At 35.8% G+C, this 20,133-nt stretch overlaps 1 protein-coding gene across 1 annotated transcript in view; it reads left to right on the top strand.

The window, feature by feature from the left end:
* Positions 1-20,133, top strand: part of tusc3 (tumor suppressor candidate 3) — a 73,275-nt gene that overhangs the window by 35,616 nt on the left and 17,526 nt on the right. Inside the window, exons 4-6 of the mRNA XM_052571140.1 lie at positions 1,764-1,904; positions 5,229-5,369; positions 6,055-6,144. Of these exons, the coding sequence (XP_052427100.1) occupies positions 1,764-1,904; positions 5,229-5,369; positions 6,055-6,144 (372 nt within the window). The remainder of the gene's footprint in view (positions 1-1,763; positions 1,905-5,228; positions 5,370-6,054; positions 6,145-20,133) is intronic.

Below are 20,133 nucleotides of genomic sequence, written 5' to 3'. Positions count from 1 at the left end.
AATCCTGTTTGATTTTAGAGAAAAAAATCGCATACATAGGCAATTCTAGCCCGAATCTTTATCTGTATGCATGAGACTGTCTGAATACCGGCAGAATTCACATTTCTGTTGTGAAAAGAGAAACATTGTGCAGAAGTATTATTTGCTGTTATGCGTGTGTCTGAAGCTGCAGCTGCAGCTGCTGTGTGACGAGTGTTCCAAAAAACTGGACGTGCTCCGAGAGAATGCCGTTAAAATCAATTTCCTATTTTCGTTTTCGAAACTTGTGTTGGTTGGCCCAATCGATTCGTGCAATAGATTTTTGAACATAAAATGACAGTCGACACGGTCACTGTTAGACTAGACGGGAAAAGGGATGGGAAAAGATCTGGGCACAGTTTTACCAGAACTTCGTGCCAAGTGGTGTTGAGCTGTTTTAATGAATGTTTTAGATGTATTATGGTGCCCGAACCCGTATGACTGAACGGATGACCGCAAATATTTTGTTTACTGTAAGCGCGAACCGTTTACTCTGACAACGAACGTACAGGCCATAGTGTGGCATCCGTTAACCAATAGTGTAAACAAAGATGACGTCACAGGTGTTCTTTTAAAAGAAAGAACTTAGACTTCATTTGTATGTAAGCCTAGGTAATTTATATATTTACAATACTTACTAAAATATAATTCATATTATTTTATTGCTTTTGTATTAGTTGTTTGAAGATTTAAAAAAAAAAAAATTTAACACAAATTTACAATTGGCAAGTCGGTCGGACTAAAAGCAAAAAATAAATTGAGTCTGTCCTAAATTGACTGGGTTGGTCGGGTTACGGCAAACAAGAATATTTTTAAGGATGGCCCCACCAGCATTTCGCATGACTTTTTCGTGATTGTTTTTAAGTGAAACCCAATAATCATGATGTACTTGTGTTAGTCACAGTAGGAGTACAGTTATTTCCTATAAATATTTTTTTACATAATTAGTGAAATTGTGATCCTGGTCCTGGCAAATGGAATTCACTGCTATACAGCGGCAGTACGGTTGAACATGTATTGATTCATTTGTTATGTCTCTAAATGGTGGACTTTTATTTGCTGATATACTTTTCCCTCTTCTAAAGTTAATGAATTTTGCTGAAAAAATTGCAGAAACAGAACAAAATTGCAAACTGCCCCAATTAATGCAGAGTTTGCAAGGATTTCACAATTCTATGACTGCAGAATCGAACACAGTGATTGTGTAATCCTTTCCATAGTAAACATCACTTAAATATTATTGATCCAAATTGCTAATGCCTTGGACTGCAAGGTATCATCAAAAAGGACGCTCTAACCGACCACAAAATTGAGAACAAGATGCTTTGATTTTGTGATCAATGATTGCTGTCACTTCAGAGTATTCATGTATTTGTGCACATCCCTAGTTGGAACAGCATGAGGTAAAAAAAAAAAAATACAATTTCAACTGTCTGTTTTTAAGTCTATCATTTTATTCTTTCTTCCTGTTGTTCTCTCTCTGTCTCTTTCTCTGGCCCTTCAGACATTCATTCTTGTGGTGGGTAATTTACCTCCCTCTGGAGGCTCTTCAATTGCTCCTGTCTCCTTATTAAAAGAAATCTCTCTAATACACATAACACTGTTCCTGCTGCTTTATTGATTTATTAGCAGATATTAATGGTTTTGTACTCTTGTTTCTCTTCTGTTCATCATTCCCCTCCCCTCCTCGTATGCTTTCTTCTTATTTTCTCTCATATGTTCTGCCTTTCCTTTCTCTTCTCCAGCTGAACATGAACTCTGCACCCACCTTCATGCATTTCCCGGCCAAAGGGAAGCCGAAGAGAGCAGACACCTTTGACCTGCAGCGGATTGGCTTTGCCTCTGAGCAACTGGCCAAGTGGATCGCAGACCGTACTGATGTGCAGGTACTTCTGTTGAAGTTATGCAACACTATCTATTGCTCCACTACTATGGGGTCAGTAATTTTTTATACTTTTGTTCCCCAAAGACGCATTCAGTAGTTCAAAAGTGACAGTAAATACATTTACAATGTTACAGATTTCTATTCTGAATAGAATCAGAGTTTTCAACCATGATAATAATACGTATTACGATTCTCCTGCTTTACAGACACATTTATTTGTGAGCTGTATAATTGTATCTTTTGCCTGATGCCTGAAAAGCCATTTTATGAAAATTATTATTTTTCTGCTTAGTGAATGTTTGAGAAGCAGCTTTTAGGAGCAACATAGCACGAAATTAATCTCAGTACACTTTTTGACATTCATCTTGAAAATGCAACCTCTTTATTACCTCAAGACATTGACGAAATATTTTGATAAAGCTGTTTGCGTAGTTGATGCCAAAAAGCTTGAAAGTATAATTATGTGTCTGACATCCCTCAAGACAAATATAAACACTGAATGAATTTTAATAAAGGATTTCTTCTGTACTTTCAACGATTACAGTGTCTGTTTTTGTAATCCTTGCTTTGTTTTGTTCTTCTGGAACTTCTGCCTACTTGCTTGGTAAATCAAGTTATATGTCAGTGTATTTCTTATAGAAAATAAATAAAAAAAATCAGTGAGGGTTTCACTAACTGAGTGATGCTTTTAATGTGTAAGCAGACCCAGATATGGGGTCTCCAGGAAATGGAGACAGATAACATCTGATTTCCCCATCATGTTAACATAGATTTTCCATCCAGAGAAACTCTCATTGAAAAATATCTCTAGCACCCTAATGCGTTTACAGACGACTGCCTTGGAGCACTGGCACTAATTCAGCTGCCTTATTAAGATTTTCGTTTCGGCTTTAATACTTTTGAATAAGTCACTTAAGGTATACATCACCTTTAGGGAAAGGGTTGAGTTAAGTCGAAGAAGCTATTTTTAAGGCAGATTTTCCACCGATGGAGCACTCTGAGTAAGAAGCGCTGTGTAGATTACAGAACAGGTCATACTGTATGTCAGTTACACTCTTTCCTCCATGTAGTTGGACTCTTTATCTTTGATTCATCTCCAATTCACATTTCTGTAGAGGCACAGAAACCCTTTGCTTTTTGAACGTTGTTCCTTTATCCTGGCTAAAGGAAAAACCTGAGCTTTTTTAGTATGACATGCATGCCTTATTCCTCTGAATTCATTTTAAAAAGTAAGAGTGAATGCAAAAATAATGAATGCATCCAAATTTATTATCTATATGTATGTATGTATGTGTATATATATATATATATATATATATATATATATATATATATATATATATATATATATATATACACCGTATTTTTTGGACTTTAAGTCACACCTAAGTTTAAGTCGCATCAGTCCAAAAATACTTCATGACGAGGAAAAAAACATATATAAGTAGCACTGGACTATAAGTTGCATTTATTTAGAACAAAGAACCAAGAGAAAACATTACCGTCTACAGCCGCGAGAGGGCGCTCTATGTTTTCAGGGGTAGACTACAGGAGCACTGAGCAGTATAGAGCGCCCTCTATAGCGGCTGTAGACGGTAATGTTTTCTCTTGGTTCATTTATCTTGGTTCATGTCAAATTAATTTTGATAAATAAGTCGCACCTGACTATAAGTCGCAGGACCAGCCAAACTATGAAAATAAGTGTGACTTATAGTCCAGAAAATACGGTGTGTATATATATATATATATATATATATATATATATATATATATATATATATATATATATATATATATATTATATATATATATATATATATATATATATATATAATATATATTTACGGTGTGTATATATATATACGGCGTGTATATATATATATATATATATATATATATATATATATATATATATATATATATATATATATATATATATATATATATAATATTTGTTTATCATTATTTTTTTACCACAACATTAGCCAAATTAGCTATTAGTCTTTGTTGGCTAGTCCGTGCACATTGGAGAATTGCTCGTTCACTCCCTGCAGTTGACAGAATTGTAGATGAAGTCGGCCATTTTTATTCTAGATTGATCTGATCTGATTTGGAGGCAGCAGTAGAGGCTGTAGTACACAGTTTTAAAGGAAACATTAAGGTCTTGAACGACAGGCACTAAACATGTTTACAACCCTCTGGGTCTCACATCGCACCACTCATAAATAGAGAATCCTGGGCATCCAATGCATCTTAGACTTACTAGCCCTCTGGGTCTACTTTTGGCCTAAGGCGAAAAATGAGTTTAAAAGGGAAGGGAGGGACCATCAGCCTTTGCTGGAATGAATGCATTGAGTAGACAATGATACTGTCTGAAACCTAAGGCAATTGCTTCACTGCCCAGACAGTCAGTGACTTTACCTGCAGTGGTTTTGAGTGAAGTTTCTTCCTCTGGAGAGTATTCATTGAAAGTCAGATTTTCAGACCAGAACATATCTTTCGATCTAGGACAAATTCAAGTGAATGAAATTTTTTTTTAATGACGTTTTGGCATCATTTTCCATGTTTCGCACAGCCAGTGACTGTTGCGAAATGGTGAAGGTTACCATTGAGATTGCAGTGTTTTAATAAATGAATGTTAACTTCTTCATTTTGAGAGTGGAGTGAGATTCATAGATATTATTTTCATTATTTTTCTAGTCGCTCTTGATGAGACATAACTGGTTGCAATTGTCAAAATACTGTCATCTTCCTTTTTTACAGTAACCTATTTTTATAAACGTGCACATACCAGTTTCTAGGAAATTATGTTGTTATTTGTAGATTGTGTTGCTTCCACCTCACTAACAGTTGCCTTGAACCAAGCCTGAGTGCGATTATTCCCATTCCTGACTCCCCCGCTGGCCTGTACTAAACATTCCGGGCCGGAGCACGCTTGCGTGATCTACAAGATAACAGGGAGAAAACCATTTCAGTAATAGACTGCCTAATAAATTTATAATTTATGCTGTGTAGCAATTCATCAATAAGGTGAGAATTAGACCTATTATAAACCTAAATATGCTCGATTTAATTTAATTAATTGAAAGTGTAGTAGTAGTAATAGGAGATGATTCCGGTCTTAATAATGAGCAGCGTGCACAAAATAGTAACTGTTCCATGCTCCGCTGCAGTTAGCGATCACACTGCATGTGACTGTATCCTCGCACAACTGAACCATGCTTTGGGGGTCAAACAGTTCAGATAGCCTGGTGTGAGTACACCCACAAATGTAAGGTGTCTGTCAAAAGTTAAAAACCTTTTCATTTGTTTTCCCCTTTTCCAGATTCGGGTGTTCCGGCCACCCAACTACTCTGGTACGATCGCTCTGGCTCTGCTGGTGTCTCTGGTCGGTGGGCTCCTATATCTGCGCAGAAACAACTTGGAGTTCATCTACAACAAGACTGGCTGGGCCATGGCTGCACTGGTGCCTAATGTTCATTATTAAACCCTAATTCAAATTAAACTGCTTAAGCCATGCTTGAGTTGAAAACTGGCCAGATCAAATAACAATGCATATCTTGGCAGCAGTACAGTGGTCAGCTCTCTCTGGCCCTAGAACTGTTCAACCAATTCAACAACTTCAACACTTTTGCTATTGCTTTATAAGGTCCTTTAATAAAGTAAAACCAGCTGACCGTGGAGTAAACCTAGATTAAAATTATTTATAGCGTTTTAAGCCATAAAATAGGCCAATTTATTGAATCTAAATCCAAGTTGATGCAATAAAAACAGAAGAAAACAGCTCAAGGGGACTAAACAAACTAAAGGCATAGAGTCAATGTGCTTCTTACCACCTGAGGCTAAAATTATGTGTTGTGTCTTGCATAAAAGTGTGATTTAAAGTGTTGTGCTGTCTGTAAATTGTAGGACCTGGGCTTTCAATATTTATTCCCCAAAGTCTGAAAGTGGCTGACCTTTACTTCTATGATCGATAAAGTGTGTTATCCACCATAATGATTATAAGGGCAGTTTGAGTGAAGGATTTTTTTTTTTTTTTTTTTTGCTGGCTATTCCTGTTCATTCTGTCTGTTTTTCATTTTCATCATATCACCATATCACTCAGCTAATATACTAACCATCTCTTTCTCTTTTTTTTTTATTTTACACAGTGTGTTGTGTTTGCCATGACCTCAGGTCAGATGTGGAATCATATTCGTGGTCCTCCATATGCCCACAAGAACCCTCAAAACGGTCAGGTGGTAAGTGCTGCCCACCTTCTTGTCTCAGAGCCCTGTATGTGCCCCACCACTCATCTAAACCTTTCCTGACTTGGTTGGTTTTCTTTGTGTCTATTCATTAAATGGCTATACATCATATGAAGCTTTGCTAACTGAAACTTCTGCATGGTGTATGACCTATCCAGTCAACTCTTGGGCAGTGAATCCTGTGGAATATTAATTCCTACAAAGGGTGTAGTCTACATTCATAAATAAAAAAAATATTGCACTTGGTGTAAATAGAACAGGCACCCAAACAGTGGGATGGAGCCCGACAGAACTATGAAAAAAATGTGAGTTGCATGTCAGAGAAGTGACCTGGAGGATAGAGCATATGCATGAGTATTTCTGCGCAGACCACATGAATTTTAATCCAGCTTGTGACATTTCCCTATCTAACCATCTTTTCCTTCAGTCTATTCCCATCCCTTCGTGGTTCAACTCTCACTCTTTCTATGAATAAGGATAAAACAATCTATGAAATGAAAAAAAAAAAAATCATACTTCAAACTTTCTGGTACTTGAATTTGAATGGCTGAAAGGTCTTTTCAGTCATAAGATATTCACTCAGTATCGCCACAGGAACCATTTCACCATTTGTATCACTCCGCTTGCAGCATTTCTCACAGTGAGTGTCATGGCGGTTCACCAAATCCTCAATAATTTTACACTACTGTTGTTGTGTATCACAATGTAGTATTTTTTAGGCAAGAATGTACTTGCATAGACTTCAAATATGTGGTTTGTCAATGATGATAACATTTTTGATAATTTGTTGTGACCGTTTTGGAGAAATGAGCTCCTGGGCATCAGTGGGCCATTCAGTTGCTGCTGGCTCTGATGTCTCTATGGTGGTTAAACATGAGATATGATTGGGCAGTCTTTGGTCTCATTAATATATTATTTGTTTCAGAGCAAATAGTTTTAGCAGAGGGCAAAGCCTCAAAAATTGATATTTTATTTAACTGTAATGCTGTATATACGTAAGAGTGCTGTCTTTGTTCTTCATCATGGGAAGTCCCTTAACAGTTGCAAAGATACTATGACAAAGATATCACTTTCCTCAGCAGACATTCAAACTAATGTTTTATTGTGAATATGAGATTGAGCTGAAGAATGAATGCTGTATCAGATGCAGGTAATCACACTTGCTCAGTCCATCTCTCTTTCATAATACAGTCAGCTTTTAATGCAGTAATACAATGAGCTTTTAATGAAGCGACTCAGAATTCCTTTGTTACTAGTTCTAAAGTGACATTTTTTAATTAGTAACAGAGGCTTGAACTGAGCTTTTAAACTGTTAATTTGTGGTTTAAATCTTTGGAAGGAAGTAGTTCTGCAAACAAAGTTTTTTTTGTTTTTTGTTTTTTACACACTTGTGCCTTCAAAATGTTATACAGTATAAACCCAATATCACACTCATAGTTTTAGGCTTGTATTACTGTTACCAGGATAATGCGCTCATAACAGAATTTATCAGACTTTGTATACAATGAAAAGGCATGTTGATAATATGTACAATCCTGCAATATATTTACTCAACAATCCACAGCAGCTGCATTCTGCTGTTCTGCACCCCCCTCTTATTTTCTTGTAAGTGATCCCTCCAGTTAATAACACAATAAATCTTAAATCATTATGACCTTTTAATTACTAAAACATAAATAAGGAGATCAGCTGCTTTCAGTGCATAATCTTTCCCGTTACTGCTCCATCACCGTCCTTTATTAAGCTCCACACAGGAAGTTGAAGCTGCCTTTCTTCATTTAAAAGAGCTCAGAGGCAGAGGTGAAAAAAAAATCATGATGCCATGGAAAAAGTAAAGTCAGTGAAGTAGGGTTGTAATGCCATATTCGGGAGTGTTACAGTTATTAAAGGTTTTTTTAACCGTTTTTTTTTTTTTTTTTTTTTTTTTTTCAAGTTATCTTGTTTTTGTAAAAAAATATTCTTTAAATTTAGTTATTATTTCATCTTGTCATAGTCATTAATTTTAGTATTTTCTTAGACTCAAATAACATTTAAGTGGACATTTATTATTTATGAATTTTTTTAAGAAATTAACACTTTTATTTTACAAGTATTTATTGCAGGGTTGCTCAAATCCGGTCCTGGAGAGACTGATGAAACTAATTTCCGTGTAATTTTCTGGGGATTCTAGCTTGCTCAGGTGTGTTTGGTTAGGGTTTGATACACTCTGCAGGGCATTGGCCCTCCAAGGCAAGATTTGAGGAACCCTGATGTATTGAAATGATCAAAAGTGACAGCCTAGGTGAACATAAGAGAAAAAACAAACTTACCCACGTCTGTTATATAATTTAATTAATTATACTAATATATATATATATATATATATATATATATATATATATATATATATATATATATATATATACAGTGAAATAACTTTAAAATATACATGAAAGTATGTGCAGTATGGTTTGTGTATGTTTGTAGTATGATATACACAACATACAACAATACCCAGTGTGAGAGTTTAACATTTAGAGAGAGTTCCTGTGAAATGAGAGGCCACAGACCATCTGTTTTACTGCCCTTTCTCAACCTGATGTTTCTGGGAAACTAGTGCAGTTTTAGCCTCCATCTGGACCTACAAGTCTTTTATGAAGTGTACTTGAGGTCCTCTGGAGCTCATAGTTACAACATAAAGATAAAGTGCAGAACCAGCAGGTACTATATGTTGCAATAAAATGAGTAAAGAAACATCTGTATGGAAGCCACAATGATTTGGTATTTAATATGAAATAAGTAATAGATGTACATTCAGTCTGTCTCATAAAACAAACCTGAACAAAAAGCATGAAATACAAAACATGAACTATCGATTTCAATTGAATGTATTATGTCAGCAGTGAGCACAAAAGTTGGCATTAGTTGGACAGTTTGTAGATTATTATACAGTCATAGTTGACAGCAGAGTATCACGTTTTGCCAGTCAGACTCAAGCATCCCAGTCTTTCAGGCTTGTTCGTTCATGTGATTTGGAGATATAAATACATTTATGATTCTTTACTCAGTCCCTGAAATGAGATAAACTTCTGTAAATAGTTAGGAAAGAAATCTCCCAAATGCCCGACTTCTCAGAGTATAAAAAGCTCACAGACTTTAGGAAAAAGACAGGAATCACAAAGGCAGACAACAAACAAGCAGAAAAGCATCTCTGAATGACAATTAAGCCTGAGCCACAGAGGCTAATGTACTATAAATTGTGAAAAATCTTGTGTCTCATTTGTTGCTCAGGATTGGATGATAAGTGATGGCTCATTTATTTGGAGGATGTGCTGGTGAAGAGATGATGAGGGAGAATTGTTGATTCTCTTATTCTGTTGTTGTTTTATGATTCTGGTTCTGAATCCTCTTAGCCTGGGAACATGGCCTGAAGACAGCCTTTATGAAATATTCAAGTCTGAACATTGATCCAGAGACATAAACACATTGCTAACAATGCCGTGAATCCCAGACTCCAGGCACTGAACATCTATTGTTCACAACAGGAAGAATTTTTGATCTGGCATCCTCTAATCCTCAAGCTGGACCTGAAGGGGACACTTCTATTAGTGTGAGAGTATAGTGTCAACTTGTTTTTAATGCACCAAAAAATCCAAAAGCTAATGAGCAGGCTCACAGAGAATATTAAGCACCAAAATATTAAGAACAAAAACATTGATGATCGTAAGAACCATTATGAACAATTGAGCAACAATAGAAACTGATAATATTGAGCACCAAATCAGAATATTAGAATAATTTCTTAAGGATTAATGGCTACTGAAATTTCAGCTTCATAACAAGTATGAAGTGTAGGCTTGTGGCCATAGGATGTTTCTTTCAAAAACATAAAAAAAAACTTAATTATTCCGTACTTTTAACCACTAGTGTATGTCTATAAATAAGTTTTGTTATATTTAATTGTATAATTTTGCACATATTGAATAGATTGCTTCTATTTATTTTTTTGTTCAGGGTCATTGGAGCTCAGTGGCAATGTCCAAAATAAATTATGCGTTATTGCTCTTGTTGTGTGTATCCTCATATTTTATGCGAAATGGCCAAAGCATACATGCAATTAGTTGTTATCACTGAGAAAAATATTTTTTTTTTCTTAAAAAGCTTCAGCCTTACACAAAACTATAGCATGTTGCTGAGATAGATTCTTGGTCATCGTTTATAGCTGTGCATTGAAGTGTGAAATTAAAAAAAAAAAGTGGAAAGAGGTTGTGTGAGAGACGGGGGGGGGGGGTAACATTACCCTGATTTTCTAAACTAAACGCTACATTTGCATGAAATTATATTTCTCTTGTCAGACTCTAAAAGTGCCATTTCCACATTTTTTTCCAGCTTCCAGCCCAGAGCAAAACCCATTTAGAGAGTAGAAGGTTGTTTTGATAATGGAAGCATCTGACTGCTTACTGACGAAATGGCGAGGAAATGTGAAGTGAAGCTATGCATCTAACTGTTTCGCACCTTAGGCCAGTTCACACACACGTGCACAAACACCTTGCTGTGTTGATACTCAGGATGAACGCTCTAGGCTAAAAGAGCTGAACATTTCTCAACATTTTCTTGTATTTTATACCTTGCTATAAAGGCATTTATTTCTTCCACTTTTTTGACTGCATGTACATAAAAAAGTATATATATATATATATATATATATATATATATATATATATATATATATATATACATATACATATATATATATATATATATATATACATATATATATATATATATATATATATATATATATATATATATATATATATATATATATATATATATATATATATATATATATATATACACTCACCTAAAGGATTATTAGGAACACCTGTTCAATTTCTCATTAATGCAATTGTCTAATCAACCAATCACATGGCAGTTGCTTCAATGCATTTAGGGGTGTGATCCTGGTCAAGACAATCTCCTGAACTCCAAACTGAATGTCAGAATGGGAAAGAAAGGTGATTTAAGCAGTTTTGAGCGTGGCATGGTTGTTGGTGCCAGACGGGCCGGTCTGAGGATTTCACAATCTGCTCAGTTTTTTGGGATTTTCACGCACAACAATTTCTAGGGTTTACAAAGAATGGTGTAAAAAGGGAAAAACATCCAGTATGCGGCAGTCCTGAGGGCGAAAATACCTTGTTGTTGCTAGATGTCAGAGGAGAATGGGCCGACTGATTCAAGCTGATAGAAGAGCAACTTTGACTGAAATAACCACTCGTTACAACCGAGGTATGCAGCAAAGCATTTGTGAAGCCACAACATGCACAACCTTGAGACGGATGGGCTACAACAGCAGAAGACCCCACTGGGTAACACTCATCTCCAATACAAATAGGAAAAAGAGGCTACAATTTGCACAAGCTCACCAAAATTGGACAGTTGAAGACTGGAAAAATGTTGCCTGGTCTGATGAGTCTGGATTTCTGTTGAGACATTCAGATGGTAGAGTCAGAATTTGGCGTAAACAGAATGAGAACATGGATCCATCATGCCTTGTTACCACTGTGCAGGCTGGTGGTGGTGGTGTAATGGTGTGGGGGATGTTTTCTTGGCACACTTAAGGCCCCTTAGTGCCAATTGGGCATCGTTTAAATGCCACGGCCTACCTGAGCATTGTTTCTGACCATGTCCATCCCTTTATGACCACCATGTACCCATCCTCTGATGGCTACTTCCAGCAGGATAATGCACCATGTCATAAAGCTCGAATCATTTCAAATTGGTTTCTTGAACATGACAATGAGTTCACTGTACTAAAATGGCCTCCACAGTCACCAGATCTCAACCCAATAAAGCATCTTTGGTATGTGGTGGATCGGGAGATTCGTGCCCTGGATGTGCATCCCACAAATCTCCATCAACTGCAAGATGCTATCCTATCAATATGGGCCAACATTTCTAAAGAATGCTTTCAGCACATTGTTGAATCAATGCCATGTAGAATTATGGCAGTTCTGAAGGCGAAAGGAGGTCAAACACAGTATTAGTATGGTGTTCCTAATAATCCTTTAGGTGAGTGTGTGTGTGTGTGTGTGTGTGTGTGTATATATATATATATATATATTAGGGCTGTGCAATTAATTGCATTCGATTGTCATGTGCATCTCATCAGTAAAGCCATTCCCGTGATTAATAGTAAATCTCCATCACCTGCTTTCACATTCATTGAGTGGCATTCACTACAAACAAAACCGTAGTTCTTTGACAATTAGGCAATATCACGTTTATAATCGCAAATAAATCTCATTCTATTAATTGCACATATATATATATATATATATATATATATATATATATATATATATATATATATATATATATATATATATATATATACCGTATTTTCCGTACTATAAGTCACACTTTTTTTCATAGTTTGGCTGGTCCTGCGACTTATAGTCAGGTGCGACTTATTTATCAAAATTAATTTAACATGAACCAAGAGAAATGAACCAAGAGAAAACATTACTGTCTACAACTGCGAGAGGGCGCTCTATGGTGCTCAGTGCTCCTGTAGTCTACACTGAGCAGCATAGAGCGCCCTCTCACTGCTGTAGACGGTAATGTTTTCTCTTGGTTCTAAATAAATGCGACTTACACTTAGGTGCGACTTATAGTCCGAAAAATACTATTTTATATATATATATATATATATATATATATATATATATATATATATATATATATATAAAATATAAACTCCAGATAAAAGCTTTTTTGAGTTCTTTGTTACGAGATGCTTCAAGTGTTAAAAACTGATAGCGGTAAAAACAAATATGCTTTTAATAAAATTAAAAACAGGATTTGCAAAGAAATAACTCCAAATAGCTGCATTATTCCCATTTAAATGAATCAAAATGATTATTAACTGAGTCATTAGTGAGACTTTTTACTTTAAAACAACAATGTTTCTTCATTGTAAATTAGAAAGTCACTCCTCACTGCTCACAAACACTGGTTTGTAATGTTAACACCGAGAGATTGAGTGAAATAAACTGCCCGACCAGTCAAATTACTGAAGCGGAAAAATACTAATGCTCATGTGTTTGGCCTGAACTCTTCTAGTTGTGCTTAACTTAAAAAGTTTGTCCTCAAACTTTCTTCGAGGACTTGAACACATATATTGAACGTTCCCTGTCAAAGTCTTCTAAAGATGCTGGTTCCTCTGCCTGCATTAGCCTTGCTTCAGTTCACCATTTTCATTTAATTTCCCACAATTCCTTAATGAACTCTTGCAGCTTCTCTGTATCTACCACCAGCAAGAGGTAAATCATCTGCCCTTCTCTTCCAGCATGTTGTCACTTTTATTACATCTACACAAATATTTTGGCTTTTAGCTTGGATAAAACTTTACTGAGGAGTCTTTATTAACCCAATTGAACTGTGAACTGAAGCATTAAATAAATGTTGCACTTGATGCAGAGATTTTTCAAGATCTCATCCTGGCTACTGGTGTTTATGGATTTTTTTTTTTTTTTTTTTTTTTTTTATAATCCCTGTACTTGCGGATGCAGAGGGAGTCTAGCAATAAAAATGCATCTGTATAGCAAATGGGAGCCTTAATTACAGCTGAAACAAGAGACCTGCAGAGGAGAAGAATAAAGAAAGCCAAAAGGAAAATAACAAACAGGAGAAGGAAAGGTAATTAACTGCAAATTAATCACGTTGATGCCAATCTTCCATTTTGCCAGCAGGATCTTCTGGCTGAAGAAGTTCTTAATGGTTACCTTTTCCCATTTTATTTAGGACAATTAATGAATAGTGCATGTAAATAACCACAAAACACTAGTAGTAATCTTTTTTTTTTTTTTTTTCTCAAATAAGAAGCCTTGGCCTTTGAAAGCCAGTGCAGTTTCTTTTTTTGCTTCTCATTGATAATTCTCCATTGGTGTCAGTCAGATCCAGTCCAGAAGACTCCAGACTGTCTGCTACTGTGACCTCTCGCAGCTGGTCAGTTTCCAACAAAACCTTTTTTTTGTTTTTTTTTTTTTGTTTTTTTTTGACATTCATCCATTTCCATGGTTACCCAGAAACCAGAAGCATGGTTTGGAAGATAGGTGGTGTAATTATAGCTGTTATTTGGTGAAATTGTAATGTGTAAAACATGTGCTAGGTTTTTGGTACTGGATGCAAATAGTAAGGAGGTATTTCAATGAATATTCTGGGTACAGTAATAGTTAAAGGCATAGTTCACCCAAAAATGAAAATTCTGTCTCACCCTCAGGTTGTTGAACAACACAAGATATTTTGAAGAATGAGGATAACAAATTGATTTATATAGTATGAAAATTATACTATGGAAGTCAGTAAGGACTAAAAGCTGATTGGTTACCCACATTCTTCAAAATGTCTTATTTTGTGTTCAGCAGAAGAAAAAAAACTCATGCAGGTTTAGAACAACTTGAGAGTGAGACAGGATTTTTATTTTTGGGTGATCCATACCTTTAAGCTCAATCAATAGCATTTGTGCATGTAATGTTGTCTAATACAAATATTAATTTTGACTTGTCCATTCTTTACTTCTAAAAAGTAAAAATCTGAGTTCAAGTGAGGCGCTTATACAATTGAAGTGAATGAGGCCAGTCCTGAAATGTCAAAGTATGTCAGAAATTTTACAACGAATTACCATTGTACAACTTAGTTGCCATGACAATGTAAGTGTAAGACCCTAAAATGATTTTTTTTTTTTTTTTTTTTTTTTAGAGGGACGAGTTGAAATGCTGTCATTTTTTTTTTTTTTTGTCAGTTTCAGCTTAACTTGTATTGAACACAGAATATGTATTTAAGTCGTTCTTTTAAATTACCCTCTTTTCTTGTCAGGCGTTTCAAACTCTAATGGCCCAGTCAATTCGATTTCACTCTCAAAGAAAAGTGACTAGAATATAACAAGATTTGGGATTCATGGTTCAAAAATGAGGAATGCATAGGTATGTTTTATGGAGTAAGATGCTTTGTGCACTCATAAGGTGTAGTTACAGTATTCACCAGTAGGGGCTCTGTGTCACGCTAACCAGAAAAGCCTCATATATCGCAAGTCATTAAGTGTCATTTAAGTTACAATATAGCAAATTGTTTATTAACTGTAATAATTAGCTTACTTTTATAGTCAGTGATCATGAAAGTAATCATGCTTGTAGCATTAGTATGCAGCGAATGACTGATTTGTTGCTGTCTAACCCAGATGCCTCAGCTGCTCTGAGCGTCTAATGGCTTGTCCTGTGTGATGAAATCAGCACCCTCTCATCCTGTCTTCCTCCGTGCAGAGCAGCTCTTTCCTGAGCTTGTTAGGCACCACACGGTTGTGCTGAAGGGTTGCTGTTGGCTGCTGGAGTTTTCGGCATCCCCCTGTCCATAAGCTTGAGAATTCTTTTGACAGGCTTAAAAACTCTTTCTCTAACTTATGCTGGCAGCTTTATTTTACACATTATTTAAGGCTGTTTGCCCTGTCACAACCAACTGGACCGAAAACGGTAGAGAAAGACTGGATGAGTGTGTTTACAAGTGTTTTGAATATCCTTATTATGTGTTGATTATGTAAGCATCAGAATGTGTCAGGGATGTAGATTCTTTCTTCAGAATGTTCTTGTGTTGTGTTTGAAGGGCAGAATAAGGACACAGAACATGTTTTTGTGCCCAGATGCTCTGACGTAGACTGAATGCTTATTTTAAATTATATTCAAAGTGGCCGCAACGCAAACAAGCTTGTTGATCTCGTGCAGACTAACCACAAGGAGGGTAACGTTACAAGGTAACCTCATTAAATATTGTTGTGGACGAAATATTAAGATCCTTTACTTAAAATAAATAATCTCAGACACCTTGGTCCACGTATCACTTTTAATTAATTGTTTTATGTCCCTGTACGCAAACAGGGACACATCATAGATTATTGCAAACGCGAAACGGCAATAATCAGCCTGTCCTCCATTGTGCTTGGGAGCTAATGGTCGGAGCTGCGTTCTCTGGAATCCTCTCAAGCGGTGGACTTCTACGCTCCTCACCCCTGCTTGACGTCGGCCTACATTGAAAATGAATGACTTCCGGCCACTTTGACGCTCTCAACGCCGGCGGTGTGAACGCACAGTTAGACAATGTAATTTATTTTATTTATTTTTTGTATTTTACATTTTACATTTGTCCTAATTTCAATCCAGAGCCTCAATTTGTTATGACTTTGCTTTTATATTAAGCATTTCTGAGAATATTTATGAATCACACCTATAGTTCAGTGATATCAAATTTCAGTGCCTTTCTTAAAGTTTACAAATAATTTACTCAATAAACATAAGTAAATATATATACTACCATTCAAATGTTTTAGATTTGTAAGATTTTTTTCTTCTGCTCACCAAAACTTAATTTATTTGATCCAAAGTACAGCAAAAACAGTAATTTTGTCAAATATTTTTACAGTTTAAAATAAATATTCTATTTTAATATATTTTGAAATCCAGTTTATAAATGCACATTATAAAGAAACTTGTATTATTATTTTTATGATCAATGTTTAAAAGGATACTCCAGGATATTTTTTTTTATTCTTATTTATTTATTTATTTATTGAAAATTAATTAAAGAAATAAATAATTTTATTCTGCAAGGATGCATTACATTGATCAAAAGTGACAGTAAAGACATTTTTTTATGTTACAGAAGCTTTCTATTTAATATAAATGCTGTTCTTTCCAAGCTTCTATTAATCAAAGAACCCTGAACAACAACAAAAAAAGAGTATGTATATACATCATATTTCCATATTATTAATGTGCCATATCGCTTGATAAAGAGAGGAACAGACCAAAATGTGGTCGTATTGGCACACAAATGATTTTGGATGTTGTCAAAATTTACCTTCGTGTTCCATGGAAAAAAAATGACATGAGGGCGAGTAAATGATTACAGAATTTACTTTAAGTCAGCTAGTTCTGTAATAATGAAGTGTAATCAATTTGAATGATTTTCAGAGCAAATATTTACACCCTTAGAAGGACTGATTCCGTTCCCCTCATAGTGTGCGGCTGGTTCTCTGGCTGTCAGCCAGCCTGTATCCAAGTGGCTCTCAAAGCAGCCCGCTGATGATCTTGCACCCCAAATAAATTGATCTAAATGAAAACCATTCCACCCCAAAAAGAGAGCTCATTATGCACCACACTTGTTTAAAACAAATGTGTATTAAAACCAGACTAAAAATCATTGGAAGGAGTGACAGGCCTCAGGGGGACTAAAGTCACTGCGGGCCCAGTGCATCGCCGACACTTATACTTGATGACAGTGTAGGGGTAATGGAAGGTTGCTCCCACACTGACTAAAAATGCAATCTGCCTGCAAAGTTACTCAAAAGTCTGATAGATGCTTCTAGCTGTCTACTGCACATTCAGACCTGAGTGACTGGATTTTGCATCCTTGCAAGTGTTCTTTTTAATGTGGTTTTATGATGAAACGCTAAGGGAAGAAAGTGGCTGCTGCACTTGAGCAAATGTTTCAGTTGTTGGCATAATTTAAGCAATTCTACAGAACTGATGATGCATGAAATGTCCAAAAAAAAATACCTTGACCTTTCCAGAGGCTATTTAGCAAACAAAACACACACACTCACACGGAAAGCAAAGACTCAACTGCCTAAGTAAGGGTTCTTTAGCTGGCTGCCCACGGCCAAGCACGGTCAATCATTTTTATACAGCCGTCCGATTGATTTTGATAATCGCTGCACTGCTTGATACACCAGGCTGCAGTTACTCAAATCTTGAGCGATGAATTGTGGTACATATTTGGAGTGTGTTTAAGGTTTTCTGCCCCCAGTTCAGCTTTTACAGGCATGTACCAGAAGCATCACATTCAATCTTGTTTTATCCAATTAAATGCATTTATGCAAATGCTGACAAATGATGAAACATTATGACATGTAGGCAATCCTTAAATGTTTCATATTTGGCATGTCTGTGTGCTGCTGTGCATCCCTGTGTTTAATAAGCAGCGTGTACGCTCTTCAAATAACAAAGAAAAAACATCGCGCCAGACTTTAGACCAGGTTTGAGTTGGTCTATGGCACAGTCTATTTTCAGCTCCTTAAAATAGCAATGCACCTGAACACACCTCTTTTTTTAGACCAGCACGCCCATTGGCGAAATGGGCCCAAATGAGCGCACATGCATTTGCTAATTAAACGACAAGGCGCTGGACTGAAACTAGCGAATACACTTGTGATGTGCCTTGCGTCGTATTGCGCCAGGTGTATGATAGGGCCCTATTTCTATAGTCGGCCTTTTTTTTCATGTGGATTTGTATTTTCAAGGTTCATTTAAACAGTATATATATATATATATATATATATATATATATATATATATATATATATATATATATATATATATATATATATATTTATTTATATATATATATATAGATATAGATATATTTTTTTTTTTTTTTTTTTTTTTTTTACAAAGTTAACATCTTTCTTGCAGCAGAAGTGCTTAGGTCTAATAATTACTCAGAAAAAAGTTTTCTCCCCCTTCAAAAAGTTGAAGAGTCCTGCTGATAGTTATTTTAATAATCTCATATTTTCATTTTAACCATGTATTTTTAATAAGTTAGTAGTTTTTTCACTCTCTCGTGAAAGTGCTCTTTTGTGTTTTGCATCATTAAAAATAGACAGCAAATTATTGGGTTCTCTGTGAATTTTTCCTCAAGTAGTAATGTATAATTAATATCCCACTTGTTCTCTAAACCCAAACCACTTTTTTCAACCTATTATATGATCTCTCTTCCTTTTCCCCCTCTCTTTTGCTGCTTTGTTTACTTTTCATTCATCTACATTACTGACTCATTCTTTTAACCTTTATTAGTGAAGACTTAAAACAGTGAGGTTGGGTGGGACGGAACAAATTATATGCAAAGGTTACTACATTAAAACTATTAGGCGACTGTACGTCCCCGAAACAGAACATTCATCTTTTGCGGTTAAAATCACGCATTAGCCATCAGCGGGAGAATTTGGGTTGCTTATTTAGTCGGTTACTGCAATTAAGTGTTAAAGGTAAAAGTTTAAACATTAAGGCTTTCTCGAAAACCCACAGTATGTTAGTGTCTGAATACAGGAGTTGCATAAATTTTTACTCGGGAGGGAAGGAAATGGAATTGTTATCAAAGCTCTGACAAAGACATCCATAATGCCTTCATGTAATATCTGTTATGAAGGGGCAGCTGAACACCCCAAGGACATATTAAAATCTGTTTTTTTTTTTCAGCATCCAGTCAGCCATTATTGTCTCCAACATCTAGTTTCAAATCTCATTTATACAATATTATATAGTGAAAGTGAAGTGTGGCCAAGTATGGTGACCCATACTCTGAGTTTGTGCTCTACATTTAACCCATCCAGTAGTGAACACACACACACACACTACTGTGAACACACACCCAGAGCAGTGGGCAGCCAATGCTGTGGCACCCGGGGAGCATTTGGGTCGGGTTCAGTGCCTTGTTCAAGGGTCTCACCTTGTCCAAGTCCAACTCTGGTTCCATTAGGCCACGATTTTTAAATATAAATATATCCAGAATGTGTCCAAATGTCATATTCCTCTTTAGCTTCCATGAGGTCTGTGTAACATTTGAATTATGTTATTATATTGTATACTAGATTTTATAGGTAATTAGGTTCGCTTTGGATAAGTTCATGATCTTTCCAAAAACATTTGTTTTCCTAATTGAATAATCGCACACGTATTCACAGTCCAATTATAGTGCTGAGGACTGAACTTATTCCTCTCTACTCACACTTAGCTGCAATTATGTTCCCTGTCTGTGGAAAGGGAATACATAACACTCAATTCATCAGATCAATTGAAAGGGCAGCAGAGAGTTTTACTGTATTTTCCTTTGCGACTATCGAGCACAACTGCAGTTTGAAATTCGAGTTTATGTCATTGCCCTAATGTGCTATGC

Source organism: Carassius gibelio, chromosome A1 (assembly GCF_023724105.1).
Source record: "Carassius gibelio isolate Cgi1373 ecotype wild population from Czech Republic chromosome A1, carGib1.2-hapl.c, whole genome shotgun sequence".
Lineage (NCBI taxonomy): Eukaryota > Metazoa > Chordata > Actinopteri > Cypriniformes > Cyprinidae > Carassius > Carassius gibelio.
Note: the sequence above shows the minus strand (reverse complement) of the source record. Positions and strands in the feature narration are given on the sequence as shown.